The 17,819-nt window shown below is 40.7% G+C and overlaps 1 protein-coding gene across 1 annotated transcript; it reads left to right on the top strand.

The window, feature by feature from the left end:
- Positions 1–6,349: 6,349 nt before the first annotated feature.
- On the top strand, positions 6,350–10,763 carry LOC115225975. The gene is made up of 2 exons (XM_029796949.1): positions 6,350–7,336; positions 10,545–10,763. Exons 1-2 carry the CDS (start codon positions 6,350–6,352, stop codon positions 10,761–10,763), a joined length of 1,206 nt encoding a protein of 401 aa, XP_029652809.1.
- The last annotated feature ends 7,056 nt before the right edge of the window (positions 10,764–17,819 follow it).

The raw sequence follows: 17,819 nt of genomic DNA, 5'->3' as shown, positions 1-17,819 counted from the left end.
TTCTTGTAGGAGTTGGCTGAGCTCTTGACCCCACCAAGCAGGTACTACCGACTCACTCGTCTATTCCTTTGCTCCTCGATCTTAAACCTCAGTTCGTTTTCAGTATGAACCACTGTGCTAAACACTTCAACCCCTTCATCATTCCAGTAAATGTTGGCCTGTAGCAGCTTAAACGGAACGTCCATGGTATCTATCTCAGATTTCATTCAATTCGCGCTTAAATTATGAAAGATGAAAATACCTAACTTATCAAACAGAACATTGACTTTGCTATTCCACATCTTCAGATTTACGAGGTTTAAAGAATAACATTAAAAAAACATTGCTATTTGCTTTACATTAGGATTTCTCAAATGGTGAAAACGTTCCAAATTTGTTGACAAATGGGACTGATCGAATGAATCGATCCACTTTAGTATTTGAATATTTGATTAAAACTTGAAGTGATTAATGCTGTGATGCGAAGAGCGAGAGAAAAGATGGAGTAGAGGGAAAAAGCGGGTAAGGTGAAGAGCGAGAGAAAAACAGGCAGAAAAAAAAAGAGGGAGAGAAAAAGAGGGTAAGAGAAGCGTCTATGACGTGTGGTAGGGGGAACGTAATAGTTATTACGAGGTTAAAAGTCTTAGTTGAAGGGAGTGATATAGAGGAGAGTGAGAAACAGAATTGTAGCAGAGGATCGATCTTCTGATGGTGAGATTAAAGAAAGGCAGAGAGAGAGAGAGAGAGAGAGAGAGATGATGATGATGATGAATGTGTTGGTGGTGTTAGTGGTGGTGGTGTTGGAGGTTGCGTTGGTGAGTGTGTATGAAGAGTGTAATGTTTTTAATTGATATATTTTTTTAATACCACCTATTACTTAAAGCATGCGCATAAGCGCAATCGTCTGCTCGCTTGAAAAATGTTATTTGTTTATAAACCAAAGATGAGAGACGATGTAAGTGAACAACAAAAAGAATGAAACCAAATGGGCAATGGCACCAAGAGAAGCAGAGGGTCTTATCCAGAAGGACTGAAGTTGTTTTAAAACGACAATTATGTAGAATATACAATTTATAAAGGAGCGCTAATTTTTATGTCTCCACATAAACTTACAACCATCTAAAAACTTTCGCATTTGCCGCGGAATTGCTACGGGTGCTGCTAATGTATTAAATAATTACTCTGTTTATGCTGCTCCATCTCTCCAGACGTGAAATCTTTTAAAAACACTTAAAAATTACATAAGTTTTCAGGTGAATCGAGACATATTCATCTGCAGAAACTTCACCTGAACTTGCATAATTCTTTAGGACTAATAATTGATATGTGTTTATTGTTTGTGATGGCGTAAATTTCACTTATGACATTCTATTACAAATAAAATTTCTTAAGTTGCTCATACAACACTTTTTCGCATTCTTCATTTACGTATTTTAAGAATTTGACAGTTTGAGCGCATCTCTTTATTATCCGCACTTTAAACCGTCTGCATAACTTTTAATTGCATAATTATTTATTTCTTCTCTCTCTTTTTGTCTCTCTCAACATAAATATATATATATATATATATATATATATATATATATATATATATATATATATATATATATAGGCGTAGGAATGGCTGTGTGGTAAGTAGCTTGCTTACGAACCACATTATTCCGGGTTCCGTCCCACTGTATGGAACCTTAGGTAAGTGTCTTCTGCTATAGCCTCTGGCCAACCAAAGACTTGTGAGTAGATTTGGTAGACGGAAACTGAAAGAAGCCCGTCGTATATAAGTGTATATATATGTATATATATATATATATATATATGTGTGTGTGTGAGTGTGTGTGTGTGTCTGCGTGTGTGTGTGTGTGTGTATGTTTGTGTGTCTTTGTTTGTCTCCCCAACATCCCTTGACAACCAATGCTGGTGAGTGTACGTTCACGTAACTTGGCGGTCCGGCAAAAGAAACCGATAGAATAAGTACTAGGCTTACAAAGAGTAAGTCCTGGGGTCGATTTGATAGATGTTTCTTTATCTCTCTCCCCTTAATGTCACTCTCTTTATAAAATTGATCAGTGTGTCCAATCTCAGCAAAATCCGAAGAAAAATGGTAAGGTTATATCATAAAACAGAATCCATGTGACCATTTACACGAAAATATCCCATTGACATTTAAATCTCAGTACATTATATGAATAACGGATGTTTCATACGTCGAAGTGCTTTATTTTGCTCACGGTTAAAATTTTCTTCAAAATCAGTTCATTATTTTATTGTGAATGATTTGAGGATTTTTGCTTCTCGCTTGTTTATATTTAAATATTTTACATGTCTCCGACATTAAACTTTGCCTAGAAGTCAAAGTTCATGAAAATCGGTTGAATTCTGTAAAAGGTACTGTATGAAATATTAATCCTATGGGTGATTGCATGCAAAAAGCCTATTGATTTCCTAAAATCTCCCGCTCACATGCAGTTATCGATTCTTTGTCAACACTTCATGCTGGCATCAACTAATACACATGAGCTATAATCACGTATAAAATTTCTACAAAATCGATAAGAATGTGTCTAAGAAAATGCTTATTTGCATTTATGTCTACTTCAAGCCATTTTGAATTAAATAAATACCTTTTCCATCTCTCCCACCAAACATTTTGCTATATCTTAAATTTTATTAAAATCGGAAAAAAACATGAAATTTACGGCCAAAAATAAAGCCCCTACTGGTATTTGCACTCTAAACACCTATTGATTTTAGAAAACCACTTCTCTGGCGCAATTAGCGATTTTTTCAACGTCATATACTGAGATCAACTTACTGCCGTCAACCTCGATCACTCATCGATTTTCATCAGAATCGGACAAAAAATGCAAAAGCTGCAGAAAAATAACATCAGTATAGGAAAAAGCGAGGACATTGAACAAACTATTTAAGATGTCGCCATTGTTCTCAAATTACGTTTCACTTCGTTTGAAAAGAAAGAAAGTATGGATTATAATGGTGGTCACTGAATTCCCAAATTTTTCATTAAAAACTTTTTTAAATGCGTCGTTCAAAAGCATTGGCCAAATCGGTACCGATTGGGATAGGGGATGTGAATAAAATCAACACACATTAAAACAATTTTTAAAGAGCTTCCTGCCATCATCTGCAACGTTGAGGTGAAAAAAAATGGAAAATCCTCACCAGAACGTAGAAAAGGTATCTTATGTGGGAATGCTGTACCCAAAATGTACCAAAATATTCTGTTGTGGGATTCGCTCGGCAACGAAGGGATATTTATCTAGAGTATATAGATATATGCGTATGTGTGTGTAGGGAATAGCGTAGACACAATACAGGCTACATAAGCTTCATAGCTAAGAGAACCACGAAAGTAGCATATTATTCCTAACATGGGGTATACCACAAGCTACTCTTCAGTCAAAGGATATCTTGATTTTGTGAAGTTTACATTCTCGTTAGAATCCCCGTGTAAACTTGTTGGGAATTTGATCAAAATGCAAAGAAAGGACAGTTCGGGAGGAAAACAGTTGAGCAGAAGGAAAATGCAAATAAAATAGAAGAAATCCTATGTATAAGAATGAGAACGTTTGTTACTGATTAAGGAGTGTACGAAGACAAGGTTTGATATGGAAATTGGCTGGCGAGTGGCTTTATGCACGTATTCCGGGGTCATTCACGGGTCCGTTGTAGGATAGATAAGTAAACATATTGTAGCATTATATATAGCCATTTAAAACAGAATTATAGGATGAAGATATAGGTGTAGTATTTGAAGTGGATAGAGTGGTGTTTGAAGGAGAGGAAGGCGGAAGATAGTGTATTTACGTTGTAAAATAGTAGACCACGATTTGCTCGTCGAGTTGGTAGAACTATTTTGGCTTTAAAATCTAAGGACAGCGAGTGAAGTGGGAGATAGTAGTAGTAGTAGCTTTCATCTGAGATTATTATGTGAGTCCGTATTAGTTCACACGCGCGTATATGGTGTGCGTCTGTAGAATCTAGTAGCTGTGCACGAGTGCCTGGGTCCTTGTATATTATCATATACTGAGGGATGTGTATAGAGAGAGAAGAGTTAAGAAAAGTTATGACGTATAAATGATAAGGAAAACAGGTTGGGAATTAAAAAATGAAACAATAAAATGTTTAGGAAATGTAAAGGTAGATAAACAGTTGTTTACTGCATCGATATATGGAGCAGGATATCAGTTGGGGTGCAAGGGAGTTAGTTAGGGGATGACACAGGGGTGGGTGGGGTATTGTTGCTATTTGGACTTAGAATATGAATTGCATAATTTGTGTCGAGAAGTAAATATTATGCTATCCCGTTCATTTCAAATATTTCCTTAATGCGGGCAGTGATGAAACCCGTTTGGATACGATAACTACGACAGAGTTTAGGAGACCTGGCGTTGTGGTTGGTCGAAAAGTTGGCGTATTTGAGGTTCTCCTTAAGTTTTTGTCATGGGTGGAAGCCGACTGTCCTTTGTTTCGGAAACCTATCGGTCATACGACTGCCTGCAGTACCCCCTACTGTTTCCCCTTTGGAGAGGATGGCAACAGCTTTCACCAACGCCATGTTGATCCAATCACGGGTGCTGAATTAACCAAGGCTGTTTCCTGCAAGGAATTCTATGCCTTCCGTCTTATGGTCAGAGAAGGTCAGTTCAACCAACTACTACGGTACAAGGAAGTCACAAATCAATTCTTGGTTGACATGTTTGCCAAGGTTGAAGGTGAAAGGCTTCTTTGTATTCGTTAAAATCAAAACAGATTGCGTGTGGATCGATATCTTACCGTTCATGTCCAGCTCTATGTTAATGCAAGAAATATTGGCCTTCCGGTGATACGTCCTTCCAGCCATACCGGGTCTCGACGGTACATGCATCAGTGGACACAGGATGCCATGACATATGTCCGTAAGTTTAGCGAACCTGACCTCTTCATCACCTTTACGTGCAACTCAACTTGGAGGGAGATAACGGAAAACTTATTCGAGGGCCAGGCTGCATGCGACAGACACGACTTAGTGGCCAGAGTTTTCCATGGAAAATTGCAGAAATTTATGTGGCTATTGAAACATGATGCTGTCTACAGAAAACTTAACGCGTGCATGTACACAGTAGAATGGCAAAAGCGGGGTCTTCCACACGCCCATATACTGATTTGTTGTCAAGAAAGAATCAGACTTGCTGACATAGATAAGATTATATGTGTAGAGCTGCCTGACCCTAATGTCAACTTGCAGGTATTCCAAATAGTGTCGGCGCATATGACACACGGGCGCTGTGGTGTCTTGAATACTAATTCTCCGTGTAATGAAAAAAATAGATGTTCAAATAACCATCCCAGGGCTTTCAACAGGGCTATATGTACTCGTATTGATGGCTACCCAATTTACTGACGACGTGCCGCTGACTTTGGAGGAATTTCGGCGCAAAAAGGATAAAGAGCTAAGACATTGCCATCAACAACATTATGGTTGTTCCCTACAGCCCTTTCTCCCTTAAAAACTTCAACGCCCACATCAACGTTGAATCTTGCACCTCGATTAAAGGCATCAAGTACATATGCAAACATGTAAACAAGGGCAGCGACATGGCTGCTTTGGGTGAGCAGGATGAAGAGACAGCCAACGATGAAATCCTTCAATATTTCGTCTAATATGGCGGCATGGCGCATTTTAGGTTTGGATATTCACCAGTCCTCTGCATCTGTTTTTGGCCTAGATGTACACTTAGAAAATAGGCAACGTGTTTACTTCACTTGGACTAACAAAAAATGTGAAAGGCGGCGGCAGGGTGTGCGAATCGACAATGAGGTCGGCGAGGTAATCTACAATGGAAACATGATCGGTCGTGTCCACACTGTACACCCAAAGGATCAGGAGTGCTTTTTTGCGGATGATTCTGTTTCATATGAAAGACCCAACATCATTTGCCCACGTCAGATCATTCGAAGGACAAATGTGTTGCACTTACAGGGACGCTTGCTTGCGACGGTGACTACTCGAGGATGAGGGTCTCTGGAACACGGCATTGCAAGAGGCCTCTGAATGCAGGACACCAGAAGCAATGCGCCGAATATTTTGTCTCATCTTGCTATTCAGTAATGTCTAACCCTCTTCATTTCTGGGACACATTTAAAGATAGTTTTTCCGAAGATTATCTCCGACGACTTTAAGGCGAAGATCCAACGGCTGGATTCGACTTCAATAACGTCATCTACAACACAGCCCTCCTCGATTTCCAATCGCGACTGCAAGCTATGGGAGGAGTTGGCGTCCTCAGATTTCAGTCTGCCGTTTCCGCGGGACATTCCAAATGCTTTAGCAGCTGAGTACATGTGAGAGTTGAGCTACAACACGCAGGAAATGGTGGCGCAGGTTGCTCAGGATGTGCCTAGACTTTTGGAAGTACAGAGAATTGAATACAACAGGTTCCTCGCAAGTATTAATTCCAACGAAGGACAACATTTTTCTTGGATGCTCCCGGCAGAACCGGAAAAAACTTTTCTCATGAACCTCCTACTAGCCAAAATTCGTCAGGAAAATGGGATTGCCATAGCGGTTGCATCCAGCGGCATCGCAGCAACTCTACTTCATGACGGTCGTACGGCACACTCAGCATTCAAATTACCACTAGACTTGACCAAACAGGGAAATCCAACTTGCAATGTTAGTCGCGGCTCACCCATGGGGAATCTTCTCACTGAGTGCAGCCTTATCATTTGGGATGAGGAAGCCATGTGTTATAAGGCAGTATTTGAGGCGCTCGAGCGGTTTCTTCAAGACCTGAGACGGAATATGAGAGTGATGGGTGGAGTGATTGTTCTGCTTGCTGGCAACTTCCGACAAACTCTACCTGTCATTCCACGGCGGACAAGAGCTGACGAGGTAAATGCTTCCATAAAATCATCCTACTTATGGCACCACAACGAGAAACTTCACCTGACTACGAACATGAGAGTTCAAATGTTTGGCGACGAAAATGCGGCCACATTCTCGGCGCAGCTTCTCGATGTTAGTAATGGAACTGTAGCTGGCGATACTGATGGTTTCATCCATTTACCATTTAGTAACTTCGTGCCTAACGTAGATGATTTGATTTCTGCAGTTTTTCCTGACATTGCAAGCCAAATCCTTCACAAAACTTGCCTACAAGGAATAGCAATTTTGGCGCCTCACAATAAAACAGTCGACGCTATCAATAATAAAGTTTTTGATCTGCTTCCTGGAGAAAAACTCTCTTTCAAGTCCATTGACACGCATGAAAACCCGGAGGATATATCCGTTTTCACAACGGAATTTCTTAATTCCCAAACGCCCACAGGACTTCCATCTCAGGAACTCCATCTCAAGGTTGGCACCCCATCATGCTGCCGCGAAATTTGGATGCTCAAATAATGTGTAACGGCACGCGGATGATAATAAAAAATATATACTCCCGAGTTCTGCAGGCAAACATCTTGAATGGACCAGCCACTGGTCAAGGTGTTCTTATAACCCCAATGTCCCACACTCCCTTCGATACGATCTACAAATTTAAGCGGCTTCAATTTCCTATCAATCTCTCTTTTGCAATGACAATAAATAAGACAGAGGGTCAATCATTGCAAATGGTTGGTTTATATCTCACAGAACAAGTATTCTCCCACGGTGAACTCTCTGTTTGATGCTCCCATGTTGGCAGCAAACAAAGTCTAGACATTTGTGCATCAGAAGGGAAATCGAGAAATGTTGCCTACAAAGAAGCGCTCCACTGAAAAGATGGCATTTCTTCACATCTTTCAAATCACCCCAGTCATCTGCCGCCTCAAAAGCTTCGTAGTCACCGTGCCAGCCAACGTAACTCAATGACACACACCTTAACTCATTCACCCTATCTCTCTTTCCCTCTCACATACACATGCGTAAGTACGCACACACACGCACACATGTTCATTTCACATATCTTTCAATTTCTGCTCTCTGAAAAGAAAATTTTTATGGATACAACTGCTTACAAAAATAGCGATTAATGTATAATTTCTTTCTATCTTCATAATTAAATAAATGTTTTAATGATTAGACAGTGGTCCAATGCAATAGCTCTCAGAAACAGACTACGTACAAATTCTTTCTTCACATCTCCTGAAGCTGTTTTCTTACAGCGGGCGGGTTTGTGATGGAAAGAAATTTTCATATAGCTGGAGGCTCCAATCGAAACGGGGTACCCGAAATGATAAGGTTGAGAAACGCTGTTATAGATTATGCCAAGCCGAAAACGATCACACCCACATCATCCAAACAGACCGGGTGAAATCGGGCTTAACTGCTAGTATACCTATATTTACATATGTAGGTATATGCAAACTTACTGTTACCAAAAGTCGGGATGCGTGACGTTCAGTTATTCCAAAAATGTAAATTGTTTTAAATACTACAAAACATACAAAAGAAACTTGCCCAAGGTGCCATGCAGTGGGACTTAACCTGGAACCATGTGGTTCGGTGGCATACTTCTTAGCGCACATCTACTCCTGCGCCTACACACACACACGCAGGCGCATATATATATATATATATACATACATATATATATATATATACATATATATGATACAATCTTCATCTTAGTTATTTCGCTGTTCACCACCAGAAAGTAAACATTGCCACTGATGATATCCGGACATATGATGCGGGGTTATTTTACATCTATCATCGCTGAAACGGTGATGATCGAAACCTAACATCACGATGGAAACAATTGTAGGATTGCTTTATGTTTGTCATTTGTTGATTCGCTTCCTTTACATCTTAAATATTGTACGTATTACTCTTTTCATCGAGATAAAAACATAGCCAGGTATCCTCTATATTTCTTCTCTATTTCCTTTTATTAACTATATACACACATATATATATGGGTAAAAAAATCGCATTCATTATGAAAGAATTCATCAATATACCAAATTTCAAAATCTGTGAGAGAAACAAAGTAGATTTCTCTCTCTCTCTCTCTCTCTCTCTCTCTCTCCATCTCTCTCTCTCTCTCTCTCTCTCTCTCTCTCTCGGCCAATGTCTTTCATTTCCTCAACGCAAAATTTTCCACTCTATGAATTTATCGCTTAGTTTGAGTGCGTGTGTGTGTATGCATGTGTGTGAGGCATTTCATTAAGGCGACATGGTAATGTAAAAACTGTATGCAATATAATAGATTTTAATAGCATACATTTCCGTCACTAAATATGATTTTTCTTACACACACACACACATACACACACACTCTCATACACACAGAAGAAAGCACTACGAACGCACGCACGCACATGCACACACACATATATGTACATAACTATAGGTATGTGTTAATATGTAATTTGATGTGTATAATGTATTAATACATACATGATATATATATATATATATCACATATATATAGCCACTGTAAAGTGATCATGGGCAATATTTTTTGCTTCTTATACTGCTTCTTTCACGAACAGAGATCTTCTAACATTTTAGTGTCCTAGTCACACAATCAGTGACACTATTTTCTATATATTGCAATCGAAGTAAACTCCTGACATGCCTGGCGACGACAACCCACCTCTAAGGAGATCAAGTACAAATCGAGACCTGTGGGGTAGAGTCTTCAAGCTAGGGAAGCAGGTGTTATCTCCCGATTGCACCAAATATCGAGTGTGAGAAGCGAACTGAATAAATCAACTGATGTGTTCCTGTGGTTAAATGGAAGTATCGTCGTCTCGTGGACGACAGATAGATAGATAAATAGAAAGAAAGAGAGAGAGAGAGAGAGAGAGAGATAATATAGATAGAGATATATATTTACATATATATATATATATGCACAAATACAAGCAGATATATGTATATGAGATAGATGTATGCATGTATGAATATTTATTTAGTATATATATCTATACATACATATATATATATTTATACATATATATTTATATATATATATACATATATATATATATATATATATATAATATATATATATACATATATTTATGCATGTATGTATGTATGTATGCAATTCATGCATACATATCCATAAGTGTAATATATATATATATATATATATATATATATATATATATATATATATATATATATATATATATATGTAAATACATATATATATATGCATGTACAAGGTCGTTTCAAATTTCACGAACGAGTTCTATAGCGCGCAAACAGATGGCTGCATACGATTGTATGCGTGGTGGTAGCTATCAGTGACGTTCATGAGGCACCCTGTTGAGCGACATCGCTTTATATACTTCGCAAGATGTGGAATTTGCAATTTGGTGATACTGTAATCTGCAATTTTGTCATGAAGAGGAAATTGGAAGAAATGAAGAAAGTGTAATTTTGTGTTAAAATCGGGAAGTCTTCTACAGAGAGACAGAGCATGCTTTGGCAAACTTATGGCGGCGAGATAGTGGGTTGTACTTAATGTTTCGAGTGTACAGTCGCACGAAAATCTACAGCTTCATCCAGAGCATGTTCATCATTTTTTCCCGACATCCTCTGTATTGTGCATTGGGAGATTTTTCAGGGAAGACGTTCGAGGAAAATGACCGGTTCTGTGATTCGCGAAGTATTGAAGTTTTCTCGACAACAATGCACCTATCACCTCACTCGTGAGTTTCTTGCCAAAAACAACATGCTATTGCCTCTGCACCTGCTCTATTATCCAGATTTACCACCTGCTGACTTGCATCTGTTCCTCAAGATGAAAAATCAGCTCAGGGGTCGAGATCAAGAGCGAATTTAATACCATTGTTGAGATCAAGCGGTCCTCGACTCGCCTATGGAAAACTGAGTCCAGGCCGGATTCCAAAAGTGTCAGAAAAGCTGGGGAAGTTTTATTATTGCTCAGATAATATAAGTTACTTTTATTAAACATGGCTCCTTCAGTAACTTTATATATACGACGGGTTTCCTTCAGTTACCGTGTACCCAATTAACTAACATACACGGGTTTGTTCGGTTGGAGACCAGAGTACACGCAGAAGGACTGAATACAGAAGCAATATTCTTATCATACAGCCATGCCAACACCTGAGCGTATACACACACACACACACACACGAAAACACTACACACACACATATTACGGAAATGGAAAATGGATTTTACGTGATACATTAATCATTACTGCCGTTTCAACCCGTCTTCAAACGGCCCCTCACGGATGAGATAACGGTCGATTAGCCGCGGTGCATCTTTCTTTGCAGATGTTTCTCATCAGTTGACATTAACAAAAAGTACTCTGCTCAATAAACTCGGTTTCACTTGGTTCGATTATAATGTATTTCGTTAGTTAATAATAATAATAATCATAATAATAATAATAATAATAATAATAATAATAATAATAATGATGATGATGATGATGATGATGATGATGATGATGATGATGATGATGATAATAATAATAATAATAATAATAATAATAATAATAATGATAATAATACGAAGAAGAAGAAAAAAGAAGAAGAAGAAGAAGAAGAAGAAGAAGAAGAAGAAGAAGAAGAAGAAGAAGAAGAAGAAGAAGAAGAAGAAGAAGAAAAAGTCGGTGATGAATAAAAAGTAATATAAGTAGCAAAAAAATAGAAAAAATGGACAAGCAAAACAATAACAAAAAAATTGGGAATGAGGATAGAAATGATAATAAAAATATATCAACATAAGTAAAATTATCAGACATACACACAGACACAAATGTACGAGGGACACACCAAACGTTGTTTTATGTTGTGGACGACTAGCTACATTAACATCCTTCCTAAAGAAATTGAAACGGAATATGCAGCCATCACACTGCACAGTTTGGCCAAATTGCCCCAGCTGTAGCTCACTGTACAAATAGAAAATGACGACTACCAACTTCAGCACGTCATGTAATTGTAGAGTTTAAAATAACTCATGTTATTGAATCAGTATCTCAAAAGAGTGAGGATGAATATATTTCTATACTTTCTTTTCTTTAAGTGAGTATAACTCTGCAGAAATATATATTTCATAATATACCCACCTATAGACACAAATGCAAACATAGATATTCACGTGCAATCGTACACTCATACACAAAATGTTAGACATTAATGTAGGCACATACACACACAAACACTCATAGACACCTTCATAATACTCTTACATGAAAATAGTAGCAGAACATTAGTTAGAGATAGAGAGAGAAAAAGGAAGATGAGAAGACATTAAGTTCCTAGAAAAATTTTGTAAATAAAATAATATCAAAAAACTTTAGCAACTTACATCTTCCTTAAACTTGGAACGTTTTGAAAAGCTCCTTGTGAGATGGTTGCGATCTCATTCCAACTGAGGTCTCTGAAATATAAAACACAGTTCAAAAGAAAATGTATTAAAAAGAATATTAAATCTTGTATCTTTAGAATCATATTAATAAAAAGAGGACGGTGAAAGAGAGAATGGCCGAAATGATGTTGATGATGATGATGATGAGAAGGAGGATTGCAATGTTGATCGTAAGTGTTGTAATAATGACGGTGAGAAGGAAATATGATAATGATTATTATCGAAAACGATGACAAACGCTTCCGATTAATTGGTGATGACGACGTTGATTATTACGATGTTCATAACGAAGGTGATGATGATTGTGCATGCTAGAAATAGCAGAGTAAATGAGGGAAGGAAATAGTTATGATGACAAGATAAATTATAACGATTAGCGAATACGAATATATGATTAGCAGAAGGACTATGAATATGATAGCGCTGAAGATGATACTGATGATGGTGATGATGATGATGATGATGATGATTATGATGACGACGATGATGGTGACGATGACGATGGTGACGATCGTGACGATGATGATGATGAAAGATGTGATGAAAAATCAGAAATTGATAAGATTAACGAAAAAGGTGAAGGAAAATAAATGATAGAACGGATAAATATAGAGAAATAGAAGGAGAATAAGAAGAAGAAGAAGAAGAAGAAGCTAAAATGATTCATGAAGAGAGGAGAAAGCAGTTGATTAAAAGCAGAAGAACCAGAAAATGATGAACAAGATGAATGTAGAGAAAAATGGTGATGAAGACGATAAATGCAGGAAAAGAAGATATATTAAGACAAGAAAAATAACGTGGAATATCAGAATGGGGAAACAAGTGGGAATAAAAGAATATAAATACAAATACTGTAGTCACACATCAAACACAAACATATATGTATGTATATATATATATATCTATATATTCACAACCCGACATCGATTCAACTCGAACGAATTCCACTGGAAAATGTGAACCATTTCTGCTACCTTGGGAGCCATCTGTCATCAAAGGCAGACCTCACCGATGAAATCCAACACCGTCTGAAGTCTGCAGGAACAGCTTTCGGCAAGCTTCGAACAAGAGTTTTTGCTGATCGGGACATCCGAACCGAAACCAAACTCATTGTGTACAGGGCAGTCATTATTCCAACCATCTTTTAAGCATCCGAAACCTGGACCCCGTATAGTCACCACCTGAAAACGCTCGAGAAATTTCACCAACGCTGTCTTCCGAAGATCCTTAACATCAACTGGGAAGACAGAAGAACAAACGTCAGCGTGCTACAAGAAGCAAAAATGACCCGCATCGAAGCCTATGTCATCAAAGGCCAACTAAGATGGAGCGGTCACGTGGTTAGAATGACTGACGAACGACTACCCAAAGAGATCTTCTACTCCCAACTCAAAGACGGCAAGCATACAAAAGGAGGCCAGAAGAAACGCTACAAGGACTTCCTGAAAACGAACCTCAAAAAGTGTGACATCGAATTCACTAACTGGGAGGAAACGGCAAAAAACATCCATGAGGGAACGGCGACTTTCGAGTCGAAAATATCTGCAGAGCAGGAGGAGAAAAGACGCCGACGGAAGGAGCGCCAACAACAACCACGTGCGACTTTCCCTTCCGGCACTAGATGTCCGCACTGCGACCGATCATTTCCAGCAAGAATTGGTCTTATCGGTCACCTACGGACTCACCAGTAAATTTGCGCGAAGACCATCATCCTCGACCTTGAGGGATTGTCATCGCATATATATATATATATATATATATATATATATATATATATATATGAATATATATATATATATATATATAGATAGATAGATAGATAGATAGATAGATAGATAGATAGATAGATAACTTTCTTTTATTAGCTGAATACAGAGGGGACAAATACAAATGCAGAGCTTTTCTTTTCGAGGGTGGAAAAAAAAGAAAATAAATGTAAGATTGCGATCAAAAGGGATCGAGAGGAGGAAAAAAAAGGAAAAAAAAGGAAATCGTGTATCACAGAAATAATGATATAAACATTGATATAACAAGATTGGGTTCATCCGTGGGAAGAAAAGCCTACAGAAAAGACCACGTGAACCCCAGTCAGGGAGGAAATAACCACATGAGATCAAAATGCTCTCTTTCTTTTTTACGATCTACAGGATCATGCTCAAAATGGTTTCGTTACTAGCACGCACCATCTTTGCAACATTCACCCATCTTTTTTTGAATCTTTCGCGAGACAAAACTTCCCTCTCCATTCTCACCTTCCTTTTCAAGTGGTACTTGAAAAAGTTGATGAGCGATTGGCCAGAGAGTGTTTGTCTCTAATCCTTTCGCTCGAGTCCACCACACACATTCTTTTACCATGGCCACCAGTACGATGAAAACTGCCTTGCCTTCCCGGTTGAGGGAAGGGGCGGAGCAACTCCCACGATAGACTCGGCCGATAGGCGGATTCGTCCCACACGTGACAGCAGCCGTTCGGCATAAGCCCACAGGTCGGAAATGGTTGGACATTGCACGAGTGCGTGCAGAACGGTCTCGTCGCTCTGACCGCATCTCGGGCAAGTCAGTCCAGTGTGTCTGGAACTGTGTCTGTAGAGCTTATCCCGAACAGGTAATGCTTCTCGATAGCACTGCCAGGCCAGGGATCTTTGGTGATTGTTCCTAGGTCCCGGCCCGAAAGTTGTCCTGAACAGGCGGGTCAGGTGTTCCTCGTCGACGCCCAGACTCTGCCCGAGTTCGTCGTCGCACCTCCCCTCCACTAATCCGCTATAGAATGCCTTTGTTGTGCTGGAGTCGCACAAGTTCGATCCCGGACGGCAGAGTTGCTTGAGAGCAACGCGACACTCACGGTGCCATTCGCCTAGCCTCGGTCTCTGCTTGATCCATGACTGTAGTTCGTCCAAGGAGACGAGCTGCGGGAAAGCGCGCCGCACAAAAGGCGACCACACCTGTTCATCGTTGTCTATGAAGCGCCGGAGATGTCGCAGTCTCAGCGCATGTCTGCGCATCATCAACCACGGCATGCCCAGCCCTCCATTTAGCGGGTGTTGGCAGCAAATGGATCGCCTAACCATCGGAACGTTTCCCTTCCACAAGAAGCGAAAGAGTATACGTTCCAGTTTGGTGATGGTAGGGTCGGGACAAGGCACGACGGTCAGACGATACTCGATGACGGATGCGATGTACGCGTTCGCCACCTCCGCCCGACCTTTTAGGGATAGCTTTCTCTCAGCCCATTTCTGGGTGAGAGTAGCCACCCTAGTCGTTATCTCGCGCCAGTTCTTCTCCATTTGGAGGTCCGGACCGAACCAGACCCCGAGAAATTTAACCGGTCCGTCCGTCCAGCGTCCCACGATGGAGACGCTGTTGGACGGCATGGGCTTGCTTCTCCAGGTGCCGAGCCACTGACTTTTCCCGGTAAATTTTTGCTCCCGTTACCGCTTCGTATTCTTTTAGTGTCTCGCCGACCAGCTCGATGTGCTCGTAGCTCGACACTATGACGGTGACGTCATCCGCGTATGCAGACACCCTCCTCCCGCATCCCAGCTCTCGTGGGATGCCCCTCAGCGTCGCCAGTTTCCGCAGTAGTGGCTCAAGAGTCAGTACATACAGCAGCGATGAGAGGGGGCGTCCCTGACGAACCGAACGCATGATGTTAAAAGGTCTGGATAGATGACCATTTACGCGAACTACTGAGCGGATGCCGCTGTATAAGGCAGCGATCCAACCGCGGAAAACTGTCCGAAACCAGCCGCTTTAAGGACAGCCTCCAAGTAGTGATAGTCTACCCTATCGAAGGCTTTTGATTGATCCAAATTGATCAGCGCCCCACCCATGCCAGGATTTTTAACTACCCTGTCTATGATGTAGCGCATCAGATGGAGGTTGTCATGAATACTTCTACCCGGCACGGCGCATGTTTGCGCCTTGTCGATTAGTTTCTTGATGACAAGCGGCAACCTCTCGGCTAACACCTTGGCCAAAATTTTCAAATCTGCGTTGAGCAGAGTGATGGGCCTGAAATTATCTATGACGTCCCCCTTGTTTGGGTCTTTCTTGATCAGTGCCACTGCTCCTCGCTTTACAAAAGCAGGAATACTCCCGTTCTGCTGCTGCCAGTTGCAGTAGACAGCTGCCAAGACGCCTCCAAACAAGTCTGGCATATGAAAATAAAGTTCGTAGGGCAGACCATCCAAGCCTGGTGACTTGTCTCTCGCGCAGCCTACCATCGCATCCTGTACGTCCGCAGCTGTGATAGGCTTTTCACAAGACTCCACCTCTCTTGCTGAGAGTCGTGGCAAGGCATGCAGGTAGGCACTAAAGTCCACTCTGCGTTCTGACTCACCACTTGTCCCAAACAGTTGGGTGAAGTGTTGTTGAAAAGCCCCACACATCCTTTTAGGCTCGAGCAATTCGCACCCCTGTTCATCTATAAGAGACTTGGTGGTGGCTCTGTTGCCTCGTTGCGTCTCCACCACTCGGGCCTCTTGGGCGGCTCCAACTCCTTCGTTCCTCAGAGCACGCATCCTAGCTCTGACAACGCATCCTTCGTGTTTGGCGTTGAGGTGTTGGTCGAGGGCCAATCTCGCCGCCAGCACGTTGGACGCGATGTCAGTTCTAAGTGCCTCTTCTAAAACCTTAACTAAGTCTCCCTCTATTCTATTTCGGTCTAATGCTAGGGCTCTACTGTATCTGACTGATTCTGCTTTAATTGCTTTTTTTAGGGCATACCACCATCTGTTGTTGATGATGGTACCCGTCAAAGCTCTCTTAACTAATGTGCTGATCCGGTCCCTGTAAACCTGTCGTGCTGTAAAAGACGCGTTCAGTTTCCAGTAACCAGGACCCTGCCTATGTGTCTTATCTAAGTCAAGTGTACAAGTCACAAACTTGTGATCTGTGTAACTGACTATATGAAATTGTGGACAACCTACACTATTTTTATCTATTGTCCTACAGAATACTCTATCTAAGTATGATCTGGACGACCCGATGCGGTTACTCCATGTCCACATTGGCACATTCGGGTGGTCCAGTCGGTACCTGTCAGACATTTGGAAACGTCTGAGCAGGTCTTTGAGGCATTTGCATCCCCTTCTATTGCTATCTCTGCCCACGTAGTCTAGATGCGTGTCGAGGGTGGCATTCCAATCCCCCACTAAAAGTAAAGGACGAGACGTTCCCATGAAAGACTCTAGACGTCGAAAGAAATCTGGTCGGCCTGTCAAGGACGGAGCATAAACTGCTATCAGTCGAAAAGCACACTCATTGCTGCCATCGACATCCAAAACGACCAACCTACCCTCCGGGTCTAGGAAAGTTGCTCTTACTTTGAGATCCAGACTCTTCCGGATAAGCACCGCGGTGCCACCTCCGCCTATTCTCGGTAGACACGGAGAAAAATAAATGTTGAAATGTGTACCGAAAATGTGCTGGAGTGCCCGCAAGCTGTGGAGTCTGGTCTCACTGATGGCTATGATATTCAGATTTAGTGACT

Source organism: Octopus sinensis, linkage group LG29 (assembly GCF_006345805.1).
Source record: "Octopus sinensis linkage group LG29, ASM634580v1, whole genome shotgun sequence".
NCBI lineage: Eukaryota > Metazoa > Mollusca > Cephalopoda > Octopoda > Octopodidae > Octopus > Octopus sinensis.
This window is presented reverse-complemented; position numbering and strand designations above follow the sequence as displayed.